Source organism: Chelonoidis abingdonii, chromosome 6 (assembly GCF_003597395.2).
Source record: "Chelonoidis abingdonii isolate Lonesome George chromosome 6, CheloAbing_2.0, whole genome shotgun sequence".
NCBI classification, from domain to species: domain Eukaryota; kingdom Metazoa; phylum Chordata; order Testudines; family Testudinidae; genus Chelonoidis; species Chelonoidis abingdonii.
The window spans coordinates 137973240-137988163 of NC_133774.1; the positions used below are offsets into that span (position 1 = coordinate 137973240).

Below are 14924 nucleotides of genomic sequence, written 5' to 3' on the forward strand. Positions count from 1 at the left end.
GAAATATGCCTGGCTGAAGGCATCCAGCTACCTAGACCAGGACAGACCACAGCAAATGCACAATAGAAAAGCAGATAACAACATTTAGCCAAAAGCCTAGCAGCCTGATCTGGAGCTGGCTCAAGCTGTGATCTGAAGGACAGTCGGGGGAGCAAGTTCCAGAGGCAGGTCCTGCCCTTCCACTGACCTTGGAAACATAGCACCACAGCATCTCTCCAAGAGACTTCCGCTCATGTGCAACCTAGGGAAGGAGAGGCCTCAAGTTCAAAAGGGCTTGGGTAACCCAATATCCCAGTTCTCCCATTTTACTGTGAACCCCAGGCCAAGTTTGGATTCACACACAGTCAGGGGATTGCAGGCTCACTGTGACCACTGGTCATACTGGAAAATATTACCGTGGCTTACATAGGAGTAAAGACAGGTCTCAGCTGGAACTCCACGCTCCCTCTCCAGGTTTCTGGAGTGGTGGTTGTTGATGGTTCAGACTAGAAAGCCCAAATCCAAACCAACCCCTGTTGTTCTGAGTTTGAGTTTTCCACACCACAATCTGGATTTAGTGCCAAGTCAGAAGAAGTCTGGTGAGAATCACTGATTTCATGAGATTTCCACCACTTGAGACCAAAAATCTCAGAAAACCAATTCACAGGGACTTGGACTGTCTAATCCAAAGCCAAAGACCTAATCTGGGTCTGAGCAGGAAAGAGCAACCACACACGCTCACAGCCACACGTCTTAAAATAACTGTGGGAGAGGAGGGCAGAGGTAGTTACGGGAAATCAGGGGGCATGGGTAGAAGTATTGCAGAGAGAGGGAGAGAAGCCACAGAATGTGGGGAGATGATGTGCACCATCAAGGGAAATGGCACCAGGAGGGCAAGTCGTACCCTGCAGATTAACAGGGCACCGTGTACTCTAGAGTCTGGTGGTGCAGGGGATACCGAGTTGTATAGAGAGAGAAACTGGAGTCTAAGGAAGTGTCTGAGTGACGACCACAGAGATAGGGAAACACCTACGGACAACAGAGACGGCAGGGAAGGGTGCAGACAGTGCTGTGGTGTCGGGAAAGACAGTGGTCCCAAAAGAGGGGTGAGGGGTATGCCCAGCTAGTGCAGAACCCTAATCATTGTGGGTCTACAGAAGCTGCCATCCAAAAATCTCAAATCACTTTACAGACTTTCCTGAACGTCCCTTTGCCACATGTTGCCCTCTACCTCACTCGAGCGACTGCAGAGGTTCAGGAAGTTGAGGTGACTTGCCCAGGGTCAGAGGCAGCCATAGGCTTTGCATCATGACAGGGTGGGAAGTCCAGCTCCAGCCCTGAGTCCTGGCTAGAGATCATTCTTCTTCCTTGAGGCACTGGGGACACTTCCTGCCTGACTGCTTGGAGCCAGGTACCTTTTCCTGGACAAGCTGTAATCAGGCTGTATGTCTGCTGGAGTGCACCTGGCCACCAGCTGATGGAAGGAAGACGGGGCAGGGGCTGGGAGAAAATGTTTGTTTGCTCTGATTTGCCATGTGGATCAGAGAGCTCAGCTGAGACAGAACCTTTCTCTGGGAAGCCAATGGAAACAGCTTCTCTAGACTAATTGGGGAGACTTAGCCAATCAGGGACTCAGGAGAGATAAATGGGTCTTACCCTCTGTGGCCCTTTCTAACAACATTTGCTCAAACTCTAAATCAGCATCAAATATGTGCAGCTTCTAAACACGTGCAGACACCTGATGAGCAACACAGCTCTCATCAACTGTGAGCACACCACTAGTGCAGGCTGAACTCAAAAGCGCCCGGGTGAAGGAAAAGTAGGAGCAAAGCAGCAGCAAGAGTGATGGGGAGAGCACAGGTCAGCAGCACCAACTGGATATCCTCTAGCGCCCAGCAGCACCCAGGGCAGTGCCCACAGCATGACCTCCAGTGGCCGCACTGCAGGAGAGCCAGGCTGTGGCAGAGTGACCTGTCACATGGGGCACTCCAATTACGCAGGCCTCTCAGAGGCTGCTGGGAATGGGAGGGGTCTGGGCCTGGAGAAGCAGACCCACAACTGGCGTTAGACTTGCTGGACCCAAGGACCTGGAGAGAGCAGACAGGCAGACAAGGTTGATAACATCATCTGGCTCCTCACACTCCTGTGACTCAAGCCGCTCTCACAGGCCCACACTAGTGTGGTGGGGGCGGACAGCTGCTGTATTTTCAATAGTTCTGATCTGTTGTCACTCAGCCTGTGGTAGGGGGGACACAGCTGGACACAGAAACTTTCACCATTCACCATCCCAGTGCATTGGGAGAATAATGCAAATCTTTAGACCCATGTAAAAAATCCAAGAGATTAAATTGTTTTTCTGGCAACTGGCAAACCCATAAAAAAACCCAGCCAGGCTGATCAAATCCTGGCCAGGTGGGAACCCTATCTGCAGGCCCCACAGTTTGAACATCTCTGCTTTAGTGTGATTTATTTCCACTTGTAGAGATGAAATTACTGTCATACTCGCATGACATTGACCCACAGACACTCTGCAGCTATGATGTATCTTAACTTCACGGGGCCCCCTCTGGCGTGGTGGGGCAGCCCCAGCTCATTGCAAGGGAGGAGAGAGAACAACACGACAGTGCTCTGGAACAATGGTTCTCAACCTGAGGTCCACGGACTATATCTAAGGGGTCTGCAAAATAATTAGATCGAACAGAATTCAACTCTATGTACAGACAATAGATTTCTGTAAAAGGGGTCTGCACCTCCATTTGAAATTTTCCAGGAGGTCTGCAAATGAAAAACAATTGAAAACCCCTGCTCTGGAAACCTGAAGCTGTACCTAGGCCAGACACAGCTTGCACAGAGCCAAACACCTGCGGGGCAGGCACTGTGTTTGGGGAGAATGGAGCACCAGCTGGGGCTTTTCCCAGGAAACTGATGACTTGCTGTAGAGGTAAGAAATCTCTGAGGGAAAGGAACCAGACACTTTCGGGTGCAGATGATAAACAGAGCACTGACACCCTTGAGAACTATTCCCATGAATTCACTGGCTTTGTTCTTTGTTCCCCCACCTCCCCCCCGTGATGGTCAGATCTTCTTAGCCTACCAGGTGATAGCTTGGTAATACAGGCAGAGAGCGCTCTCTCATTGCAACCCTTGAGCTTCCTGCTGCCTCAGGCCTCCAACCACTCATTACTCCAGGTCCCCTTAAATCCCCCGGAGGTCCAGTGGGTAGGGACTCCCCTTTCTGCACTCAGTTTCCCCTCCCACCTTTGCTCTGTTAGACTGAAAGCTCTTTGGGGCAGGAATAATCTCAGACTACGTCTGTACAGCGCTTAACACAAGGGGGCCCTGATCATGGTGGGGATCTCTAGTGCTACTGTCATGATGAACTCCCATGGCAGGGGGTCAGGAAGAGGTGGGGTGGGGTGAGAGCTTGGGAGAAGTGGTGGGGTGGGGAGGTCAAGCACCCCTGGGAACTTGGGAAGTTGGTACCTCTGACCCAGACACCTCTGCCATCCCTATCTTTGGGGGCAGGTCTGTGGCTACAGGGAGGTGCAGCCTCCCCACCAGCTGCCCACCACCTTGTCAGTTCCCCATTCTGATACCTCCCACCACTCACCCCAGGGCTGCTCCTTCTACGCCAGGGCAATGGGGTGCCAGGGCTGCTCTCCCTACTGGGGGCAGCTGGGACCAGAGCAGCAGCCAGGAGACGATGGGCCTGTGTGTGGGGAAGGGAGGCGGTGGCAATGCCAGAGTTTTCGGCGCGGAGAGGAACATCGCAGCATTTCCTGAGGGAGGGCTCCTCACATCCTGTCCCGATCTGCCTGACTGGCTACTTGCCTGCTGTGCAGGGGTGCTGGAGCAGGGTATATAGTGGGGGTGCCAAGAGCCATTGACTCAAATTGTAAACCCTGCACATGATGGAAACCCCATCAAGCCAGGGGGTGCAGCAGCCTCCCAGCACCCCTAGTTCCAGCACCTGTGCTGCTGGGGAAGCTATGCCTGTCAGGAGGTTGTCATCTCTTGCCAGCGACAGAGTCCCAAGTCTCTCCCCCTGAGCAGTGAAAGCAGGAGTCCAGAGGCCTGGCCTGCACCATGAGGTGAGATCGTCCCCCTCCCCGTATTGCACAGGGAGATCAGGGACTTCTCTCACTGGCCAGAAGGGTCAGTCATCCCGGAGCAGCCACGCTTTCAGCATTACACAGCTAGTGTCAACCGAGAAGATAGAGGGGCATGCTTTCAAAATGCTGCTGCAGGGATGGATTTGTTTCAGCTCTTCTGCTGGAGGAACTTGTGACCAGAGGGTCACAGAGCAGTAGTGCAAGGGGAGAAGTCACGCACAACACACAGAGAACCAGTACGCGTTTGGAAAACGGGCCTGGCGAAGGAGACAGCACGCATGGAGCTCTCAGCATGGAATGTCACCCAGCACTATTTCTGTCCTCTGTCTGAAGGCAGGATCAGCAATGAACAAAGACTGTGCTGCCACAGCTGTTAAGGAGCAGCACACAGCCTGAATGTGGCTATATTTAGGCTGCACAAAGCAGCAACTGTGTTGTGCTGTCTCTCAAGATGAAATGGAAAGCCACAAGGTGCTGTGCATGGTACTTCATGGAATGGCCCGTTTTCACTTTCCATTCCATGTGTGATTTCACTGAAACAAGGGGAAGGAGTTTTACTGTGCTACTGTAGCCACTCTGGCAAAAATATAGTGTCTTGTCTGTTCTCGTAACAGCACTTTGTTTGGTTTATGAGCATTTTAGATTAAAATGGCTGGAAGGCATTGAGAGATTGACAATCTCAGCTCTGAGTTGATATATAAAATTTAAACTGCATCACTGTTTTCTTTTTCCACTAGAAATCTGATTCCTTGCCAGCACTGAGCCGAGAGGATAAATATACATAAATTGTGTTGGAACTATACAAAGCCTGTGACCTGTCCCTGACTTGTATTAACAATAACAGTGACAAAATGGGGCTGAGCCCCAGCCCCGCTGCAGGAGTGGGGGAGTCCAGCACTCGCCGCTACTGTGGCTGGGAGCTCTGGACTCCCCCAGCTGCCTGCAGCGGCTTGGAGGTCTGGGTCCCCTGGCTGCTTGCGGCTGCTGAGAGCTCAGGGGACCTGCTGCCTGGAGCTCTGGGTCGCCCCGCTTCTCACAGCGGCTGGGAGCTCCGGGTCCCCACATCATATCTAGGAGCTGCAGGGACCCCACCCTCACCCATGGCAGCTTGGACCTCCAGACCATCGTGGCTGGGAGCTGTGGGGGACCCTACTGCTCATGGCAGCTCAGAGCTTCAGCTGACAGCTCCAGCCCTCTGCATTGAGACTGAAGCGGAAAATGTCACGGAGGTCACAGAAGTCATGGATTCCGTGACTTCAATGACATAATCTTAGCCTTAGCAATAATGCCCAGTATTCTTATTTAACAAGGAAATTACAGCTGTTTGGAAACATTTTGATGAGATAACATTCTGTCAGAATATGCAGTTCTATCACAATCAAAATGCTTCCCAAAACTGACACATGCAGTGTTGTTGTCGCCATGTTGGTCCCAGGATATGAGAGACACAAGACAGGTGAAGTAATACCTATTGGACCAACTTCTGTTTCATCTCAAATTTAGCTGCAACCTCTGAGTACTTTTCCCAGATTTCAAGAAGAGCTCTGCATAAGCTAAAAATCTTGTCTCTTCCACCAGCAGAAATTGGTCCAATAAAAGATATTACCTCACCCACCTTGTCACACAAAATTGAATAATTTTTGCCAGAATTTCATTTTTGAAGAAAATCAGGGAAAAAAGTGTTCTGACAATGTCAAAACATCTCATTTCCATTTTTTATTTTGTACTATAAGATAAAATTTTAAAAGTCAAAATAGAAACAAAATGTTTTGACTGACAGGAAACAAATTTGTTTAGGAATTTTCCTTTGCATAGAACTTCAAAATGTTCAGGTTTGTTCCAATCTCAATCCTTCTCAAAATGGAATTTCTGTCCTCTGCACAGCTCTAAAGATAGGATTGTGTACAAACACATGCACACACATACACGCACTCTACTCTTGGATCTATTTAAACTTGTCTAGGACAACACTAGCTTTTCAGTGCCTGTTGCTAGTATCCTTTTCAGTACCATGGGAAGGGAGCATGTCTAGTGATTAAACATAAGAACAGCTATACTGGGTTAGACCAAAGTCCATCTAGACCAGTATCCTGTCTTCCGACAGTGGCCAAAGCCAGGTGCCCCAGAGGGAATGAACAGAACAGGTAACCATCAAGTGATCCATGTCCTGTCAACCATTCCCAGCTTCTGACAGTCAGAGGCTAGGGACACTCTCAGAGCATGGGGTTACATTCCTGCCCATCCTGGCTAGTAGCCATTGATGGACCTATACCCCATGAACTTATCTAGTTCTTTTTTATATCCTGTTATAGTCTTGGCCTTCACAACATCCTCTGGCAGAGTTCCACAGGTTGACTGTCCATTGTGTGAAGAAACACTTCCTTTTGTTTGTTTTAAACCTGCTGCCTATTAATTTCATTGGTGACCCCATAGGTGCTGGAACTAGAGGTGCTGTGGGTGCTGCCACACCCCCTGACTTGAAGTGGTTTCCAGTCATATGCAGGGTTTACAGTTTGGTTCAATGGCTCTCAGCACCCCTACTATAAAAATTGTTCCAGCAAACCTGGGTAACAGTGGTTCTTGTGCTATGTGAAGGGGTAAATAATACCTCCTTATTCACTTTCTCCACACCAGTCACAATTTTATAGACCTCTATCATTCCCCCCAGCTCGTTATCTCTTTTCCAAGGTGAAAAGTCCCAGTCCTTTTAATCTCTCCTCTGTGACATTGCACTCTATATGATTTTATGGAAATATGCTAATGAGTGTGAATATAATGTAACTGGAATATGCTTTAGGCAAAAGGTTTCTTGTAAGGTATCATTACAAAGCTTATAATCTACTGAGTGTGGTTATTCTATTTGTATGTATGTATTATTCTTGTTTCTGAAACTAGAAATATGAAATATAACTCTGAGGTTCTATCGTAACTATGCAAAGTGGGGGCCATTAATGGTGGTTTGGAATCTTGATGGCTCCCATTAACCATGACAATTGACTGTAGATGCCTCTGTTTGCTTGTAAGACTTCCTGTATATGTGTGCACTGGCAAGTGGGCAATGAAGTCTTGCAGTGACATGTGATCATGTTACCAGAATTGGAATCCATCTTTAACCTGGTGCCTTTCCATTTAGGAGGAGGGGTGGGAACCCAGAGAGGGACAAAGGATTCTTGCCTTGTGCAAAGGCTATATAAGGGGGTGGGACAGAACAAAGAGGGCTGCAGTCATGAGAAATCCCCTAGGTACCACCTGAGCTGGAACAAGGGCTGTACCAGGGAAAGGACTGGGCCCTGACTAGGAAGGCATCTAGTCTGTAAAAGAAACTTATTGGAACATCTCTGAGGGTGCGATTTCATCTGTAATCACTTTTTTTACTGTAGGCTTAGACTTGCATGTTTTATTTTATTTTGTTTGGTGATTCACTTTATTCTGTCTGTTATTACTTGGAACCACTTAAATCCTACTTTCTGTACTTAATACAATCACTTTTACTTATTAATTAACCTAGAGAATGAATTAATACATGGGGGGGGAGAGACAGCTGTGCATATCTCTCTATCACTGTTATAGAGGGTAAACAATTTTTGAGTTTATCCTGTATAAGATTTATACAGGGTAAAACTGATTTATTTGGAGTTTGGATCCCATTGGGAGTTGGGTATCTGGGTGTTGGAGACAGGAGCACTTCTTAAGCTGTTTTCAGTTAAGCCTGCAGCTTTGTGGGGACATGATTCAGTTCTGGGTGTGTGTTTGTAGCAGGCTAGCGTGTCTGGCACAACCAGGCAGGGCACTGAAGTCCCAAGAGAAAACGGGCTCAGAGGCAGTCTCAGAACATCAGGTGTCAGTTCCCAAGTGGGCTTCTGTGATCCAACCCGTCACACTCTCCTCATCCAGAAGCTGTTTCATACCCCCGATCATTTTTGTTGCCCTTTTCTGAAACTTTTCCAATTTCAATATATCTTTTTAGAGAAGAGGCAACCAGATTTGCACATAGTATTCAAGGTGTGGGCGTACCATGGATTTATATAAAGGCAATATGGTATTTACTGTCTCAATATCTAGCCCCTTCCTAATGGTTCCCATCATTCTGTTCACTTTTTTGATTGTGGCTGCACATTGAGTGGATGTTTTCAGAGAACTATCCATGACTCTAAGATCTTTCTTGAGTAGTAACAGCTAATTTAGATCCTATCATTCTATATGTATAGTTGGAATTATGTTTCCCACTGTGCATAATTTTGCACTTATCAACGCTGAATTTCATCTGCCATCTGACTTTTAGTTCCCTGGTTAGAGCGATATTAAGCGAAGGCTGGGCATTGAGTGCACATTGAGTGCACAGTAGCTGGCTGCCAGATGGCTCTGAAAGGGCGTTGTCTGAGGAGGTTGGGTGCTGGGAAGGAAGGCATGCTGGAGGAGGCTTGTGTGGACATGGCTACTGAGCTAGCTGCTGATTTCTGGATTTTAGTGAATGCGCTGTCAGGAAATGAACCAGAGTGAGGTTCCTGACGAAGGTTTGGTATGGGAGTATTAACTGGTGCTCGGGCAATCCAGGGCTGAACATGCCAAGTGAAAGGCCTCCTGCCTCATCCTTTGGGGGCTTATTCCACAGGCAAATAAATCCCATTGTGGAGACGTTTATCATGATATTCCCTCTTCATTTCATCCCACTGATCCCAGCTGTAACCTCTCAGTTGCACCACAGCGTGTCGTTGCAGCCTTGTGTTTACACCTTTCATGTATTTGCAGGCGGTTATCATGATCCCCTTTAGTGTTCCCTTAGACAAGCTGTACGTAATAAGCTCATTTAATCTTCCCTCCCCAATACATTCCCACAGACCCAGAACCAGTCTGTTGTTTTGTTCAACTCCCTCTAATTTGTCAGGCTCCCCCTGGAGACATGCCACCAGGAACTGGGTATGTTATTCCACGTGCCGTCACCCCAGAGGCCAACAGACAGAGGCCAACGGTCTCCTAAATGGGCACCCAGAGTTAGGCTTCTAACCCATATCCCATCCTCTCAGAATGAATCATTATGGGAATCTGTTTCTCCACCAGCAAGACCCTCACCTACGGAGTCCTGCAAGGCTCAGTCGTGTTCCCAAAGCCATTGGGACAGCTAATGAGCCAATACAGGCTTAAGTGCCAGCAATACGCAGATGCCAGCCAGCTCCAGGTCTCCTTCTCAACAAGGGTAAAGACACCACCCTCAGGTCTCTTTGTGCCCAGCTCCAAGAGGTGGCTGGCTGGAGCCAAGCCCAAGCAACACTCACGATGCTGACAGGAGGGGGGAAGAACTTTGAGGACCCTGATACGTGGTGGAGGAAGAACTGGCAGGACTTGGACAGTCTAGAGGTGGAGGAAGGAAAAGCTGATCCCCACATCAAGGGGCTTGGGGATGGGGAAATTGGGAACATTTTCAATAGTGGCATTGGACGGGGGAAACAGAAGGCTAAATAGGAAAAATAAGGAGTGCCGTTTTGGCCATATTGTGCTTAAACTGCAGGCTTGATGTTCGAGTGAGATGACAGAGTGAGAGCCTGGCATGTGGGACTGGTCAGCTGAGGTCAGGAGTGGAGGGGAACATCTCCGTGTCATCAGCACATCAGCACAGAGACTGCTTGAAACTATACAAGCGGGATCGACCAGCCAGGGACAGGGCACGCTGGGGACGAGGCCCCAGAACTGTGCAAGTCCCACAGGCAGTGGGACAAGGGAAGAGGACCCATCAAGGAAGCAGTCGGGGTAGAAGGAGCGAAGAGCAGTCATGCGAGCTGAGGGGGGAGAAGGAAGACGTGAGCAATGCTCTCCCACAGGAGTCAGGAAGGGTAGAGCCGTAGTTTTCCTGTGTGTGCTGCAATCTCTCACCCACACACAACTGCTTCCAAGAGCCTTGGCTTGGTCTACATGACCAAATCTGGCTCCGGGTGCCAGACTGGCATCTGCCTCTGCCACCAGCTGGTGCTGAGAACAGCTGTCATGCCAGTGGGGTCAGCACCAGCAGCTTGGAAGCCACTGCATTCAACATCCAGATCTCAGACATAGTCGTTTCCGTCGTGTATATGGGTCATGCTCTTCCTCCTCTGGACTGACTCACGACGCACAGCAGCCCTCACTGTAAGATCTCTGTTTGCCCCGGGGATCCTCTGCACTACTGCATGTGTTACAACCAAAGCCACATGCAGCCATACCTCTCTTTTCTCCTGTGAAAGGGACCAGGTCTTCTCGATCTTTCATATCTTTTGCCTGCTTTTCTAGGTGGTCCAGAAGCTCATCCCTTTTGAATGGGCCAGTTGGTGTCTTTTTGGTCTGGTCCCTCTGTCTGAGTCCCACAGGCAGCAGATCATTCTGGATTCAAAGAGCAGGACACCAAGATTAGCTATTCAGATTAAAACAAATGACTCCATCATCTTTTCTCTCTCTTTCATTGAATCGTTTTCTTTGCGCACATCATTTGTCTTGCAAATGGGAAAATGAATTCACCGCTGAACTCCACATTTGTATAGTTCTGACACAATTTATGTCCATTTACCCTCTCAGTTCTCTGCCAGAGCACCCAGGCGCTGACCTTGGACTTGCAATGGCTACTGAGTGTAGACCAGAAGGTCTCTCTCCCCCCTCCCTTTAGGTTATAATGGTCTTTGCCTGACCTCTTCTCCCAGTTTACTACCTTGATCTATTTATCCATTAAGGGCCAAGTCCTGCTCTCACTTGACTCATGCAAGGAAAGCAAGCAAGATTTGATCCCCCTTATCCTCGTGTGTCAGTTCCTCGCTCAGCCTGATGAGTGAGGAGAACAGGACCACATGAGAAAGAACCTGCTGCTCAGAGAGCGTTAAGGGTGACAGTACAGAGATCTGGAGCCCATGTGGGCTGGGGCTTGCATTGTCAGAGGCCTATTTTTGAGACTAGTTGGCTTGGCCCAGAAAATGTGCAAATTTGGGGTTTGACACATTTCCAGTGTGAAAATGGCCACACGGTGAATTACATGGAACAACAGAAAAAGAGCATCAGGAACATAAAATCACCTGACAGGAAATGACATGACAAACGTACAATGAGGTTTCACACACATTTTCCCCTCCCCAATGTTTTGCATAGCTCTGAGAGAGAGCCAGTTACCTGCACGGCTTTGGGGAGAAGGTCATTTTAGAAACAGTGTGTCTATTATCTTACTGCAAAATAAAACCTTATGCCTTTTTAATAGTAATTACATAGTATGCAGCCATTGTAGCCATGGTGGGTAGGCAGCAATGGCCTGACATAGCAACGTACTTAAGCACATGCTTACATTTAAGCACAGGATAATCCCACTGAAGTCAACAGGATTACTGCCTACTTGAAATGAAACACGCACTTGAGTGCTTTCTTGGAACAGGGCCAAATTTTACATATTACGAAGTCTCATGAACTGAGAGCAAGAGGTTGCTTTTACCAATGTGCCTAATAAATGAAATCATTAGTTGCTAATTGATTCAAAATACAAAAAGCTACAAACCAGGCAGATTATTGTAAGCATCAGATTCAGTCACCACTAGCTGACTATGCAGAGAACCATGCTGAACTGCAACGCACTAATCGGAATGCTTTTGAATGGCTCTGCCCTTGGCTTTCTCAGGCCTGACACCTTGAGAGGCCACGACCCATATACTTTACCTTAGCTGCTGCACACTGTGTCTTTGACTGATGTTTTCTTTGATCATTAGCTTTACCAGGACACTCTCTGGCTCAGCCTCGTTAGGGGAAGCAATAAGTATAATCCAGGAAGATCACTGAATGTCTGATTATTCTTTGTCTGTATCATGTCACCGGCATTTTTAATCCCCAGGGTAATCTGCACAACCCACTGCTTTCCCATGGGATATTAATGTGCATAACAGCGAGAGTCCTCATCTCACTGTACATGGTATTACCCACCCTAGTGTTGGAACAATCTGCTTGCCTGCCAGCTGGCTCTATACAGGTCTTAGTGTGGGTATAAAATACTGTTCCAGCTAGATGGTTTCATTTAACTCTCTTGAACCCAACCACCCCATCATTTGCAAGTGTGGGCCTTCTCTAGATTCTATTGGCAGCTCTGACATTCAACTGCTGGGATGGTCATCAGGGATCCCCAGAAAACAAGAAGTTTGAAAACTGTCAAAGTTTCGATGCGTGTTTCCATTCCAATGCGGAATGAAAACAAGACCTATTTGAAATGTTTTGCAAAAAGCGCAAGAGAGACACCCTCTACCCCAGAGCAGCCAATAGCCAGTGATGAGGGCACTCACATGGGATGTTGGTACCCCAGCCACTAGGTTCTAGAGTCTCTCTCTCTCTGGCCCAATGAGTGCTTAATTATGTCTACAAGGTGGAGACGCTCCAACAGGAGACATTAATAGATGCCAAGGCCAGAAGGGACCATTGTGATCATCTAGCCTGACCTCCTGTGTAACACAGGCCAGGGAACTGCCCCCAAATAGTTCCTTGAGCAGAACGGTTAGAAAAAACACCCTATCCTGCTTTAAAACCAGCTGGTGATGGAGATTTCACCACGATCCTTGGTAAATTGTTCCAGTGGTTGAGAGCACTCATTGTTAAAACGTAGGCCTCATTTCCCATTGTGGTGGGGTGATGACCCAGCTCTGGCCCTGGAAGGGTAAACGCAGCCCTGGAGAGGGCTGCTTCAGCAGGATAAGAGAGATTAAGAACGGCTGGGGAAGCTGAGTGGGTAAGCTGACCACAGCTGTGGCTGGTTTAATGAGGGCCAAGCGACACTCTCTCTCCAGCCTTTGGAGAGGGAGGGATCTGGCTGCCTGGGAAACTGAGGAGGGTACCTAGGGTGGAGCAGGGCTGGGAAAGGGCCAGGCAGCTGGGGAGCTCCAGCCTAGCAAAGCCCCAGGCTGCAGGCCAAAGTAAGGGCCCACTAGAGGGTACTGGGGCTGCCCAGATCTAGGCCAGAGGCAGCTGGTCCAACCCCCCCAGCTGAGGATGAGTGGCAATTAGACTGCAGTCTGCCCTAGTGAGCAGGGACTAGATGGTGACTGGCAGTAGCCAAAGACTGAGGTGAGGTGAGGTTAGAAGGTTGGGGGTTCCCTGGGGAGGGGAGACCCAGAGAGACTGCAGGGGCAGAACCCCTGATGTAAAGGGGCATCGGGGTTCGGGAGGGACACAGGGGCCAGTGACAGGCGAGACACCGGCCTGCAGAGGGCACTCCAGGCTGGAAGAGCTAATTCCCTGGATGACCAGCAGGAGGTGCCGCGCCAGTGAGTCGTCACCCTGCTACACCCGTCGGAATGTGTCTGCCTTCAATGTCCAACCACTGGATTGTGATATACCTTGGCCTGCTAGATTGAAGAGACCATTATTAAATATTTGTTCCCCATGTAGGTACTTATAGACTGTGATCAAGTCACCTCTTAGCCTTCTCTTTGTTAAGCTAAATAGATTGAGCTCCTTGAATCTATTACTATGGGTATGTCCATATAGCAAAGAAAACCCCACAGCACTGAAACTCAGAGCTGGGTCAAATGATGCAGGCTTGTGGGGTTCAGGTTGCGGGGCTAAGAACAGCAATGTAGACATCCCCACTCAGGCTGGAGCCCAGGTTCTGAAACCCATGAAGGGGGGAGGGCCTCAGAGCCAGGCTCCAGCACAAGTAGGAGCGTATGCACTGCTTTTTTCTGCAGCCTTAGCTCAAGTCAATTGACTCTGGCTCTGTGACTCTGTGACTCAGAGCCTTGACATTTTCTTTGCAGTGTAGACATACCTGATAAAGCAGGTTTTTGAATCATTCTCATGGCTATTCTCTGAACCCTCCCCAGTTTATCAACACCCCTCTTGAATTGTGAGCACCAGAACTGGATGCAGCAATCCAGCAGTGGTTGCACCAATGCCAAACAGAGATAAAATAACCTCCCTACTCCCATTTGAGAGTCCCCTGTTTATGCATCTCAGGATCTCACTAGCCCTTTTGGCCACAACATCGTACTGGCAGCTCATGTTTACCTGATTATCCAGCACCACAACCCCAAAATCATTTTCACCGGGTCGATGATGATTCTCTGTTCACAATGACACTTTGAGACCAATCAGGTAAACAGCTTTTAATCCATTTAATGTGGGGCATGTTAAATGTATCTCTTTCCAGTTTTTTAATCAAAATATCATCTGGTACCAAGACAAATGCCTTACAGAAGTTTAAGTATATTGCATCAACACTGTTACCTTTATCAACCGAAGTGTAATCTGATCAAAAGAGGTAACAAGTTAGTTTGACAGGATCTATTTTCCATAAACCATGTTGACTGGTGTTAATAATATTATCCTCATTTTGATTATTTATTAATCAAGTCCTGTATCAGCTACTCCATTTTCTGGCCTGGGACTGATGTCACGCTGACAGGCTCATCTCATTTACCATTTTTAAATATTGGCACAGCATTAGCTGCCTTCAGTCTTCTGGAACTTTCCCAATGCTCCAAAACTTATTGAAAATCAATATTAACAGTCCAGTGAGCTCCTCAGCCAGCTCTTTTAAAATTCTTGCATCTGAATTATCTAGATCTGCTGATTTAAAAATGTCTAACTTTGGCAGTTGTTGTTTAACATCCTCCTAAGATACTAGTGGAATGAAGAGAGTGCTATCATATGATATGACTTCACCTGCTTCTTCCCCAGAAATACAGAACAGAAATACATATTGTATATGCAGGGCCGGCTCCAGGCACCAGCGAAGGAAGCAGGTGCCTGGGACGTCCAACAGAAAGGGGCAGCAGTCCGTCTGTTCTTGGGGCGGCACGTCCGGGTCTGCGGCAACTCCATTGCTCCGCTTCAGTCTTCAGCGGTGGGTCC

The 14924-nt window shown here is 48.3% G+C and overlaps 2 protein-coding genes across 4 annotated transcripts in view; one reads left to right on the plus strand and one right to left on the minus strand.

Annotated features, from left to right (window-relative positions):
• The window catches only part of TSTD2 (thiosulfate sulfurtransferase like domain containing 2), a 575835-nt gene that overhangs the window by 96483 nt on the left and 464428 nt on the right, over positions 1 to 14924 (plus strand). The gene's annotated exons all lie outside the window — the stretch shown is intronic.
• TMOD1 (tropomodulin 1) overlaps positions 1 to 14924 on the minus strand; it is a 73151-nt gene that overhangs the window by 50652 nt on the left and 7575 nt on the right. For all 3 annotated transcript variants that reach the window (XM_075067457.1, XM_075067456.1, XM_075067455.1), the window contains exon 2: positions 10283 to 10439. In XM_075067457.1, coding sequence (XP_074923558.1) covers positions 10283 to 10439 — 157 coding nt within the window. The remainder of the gene's footprint in view (positions 1 to 10282; positions 10440 to 14924) is intronic.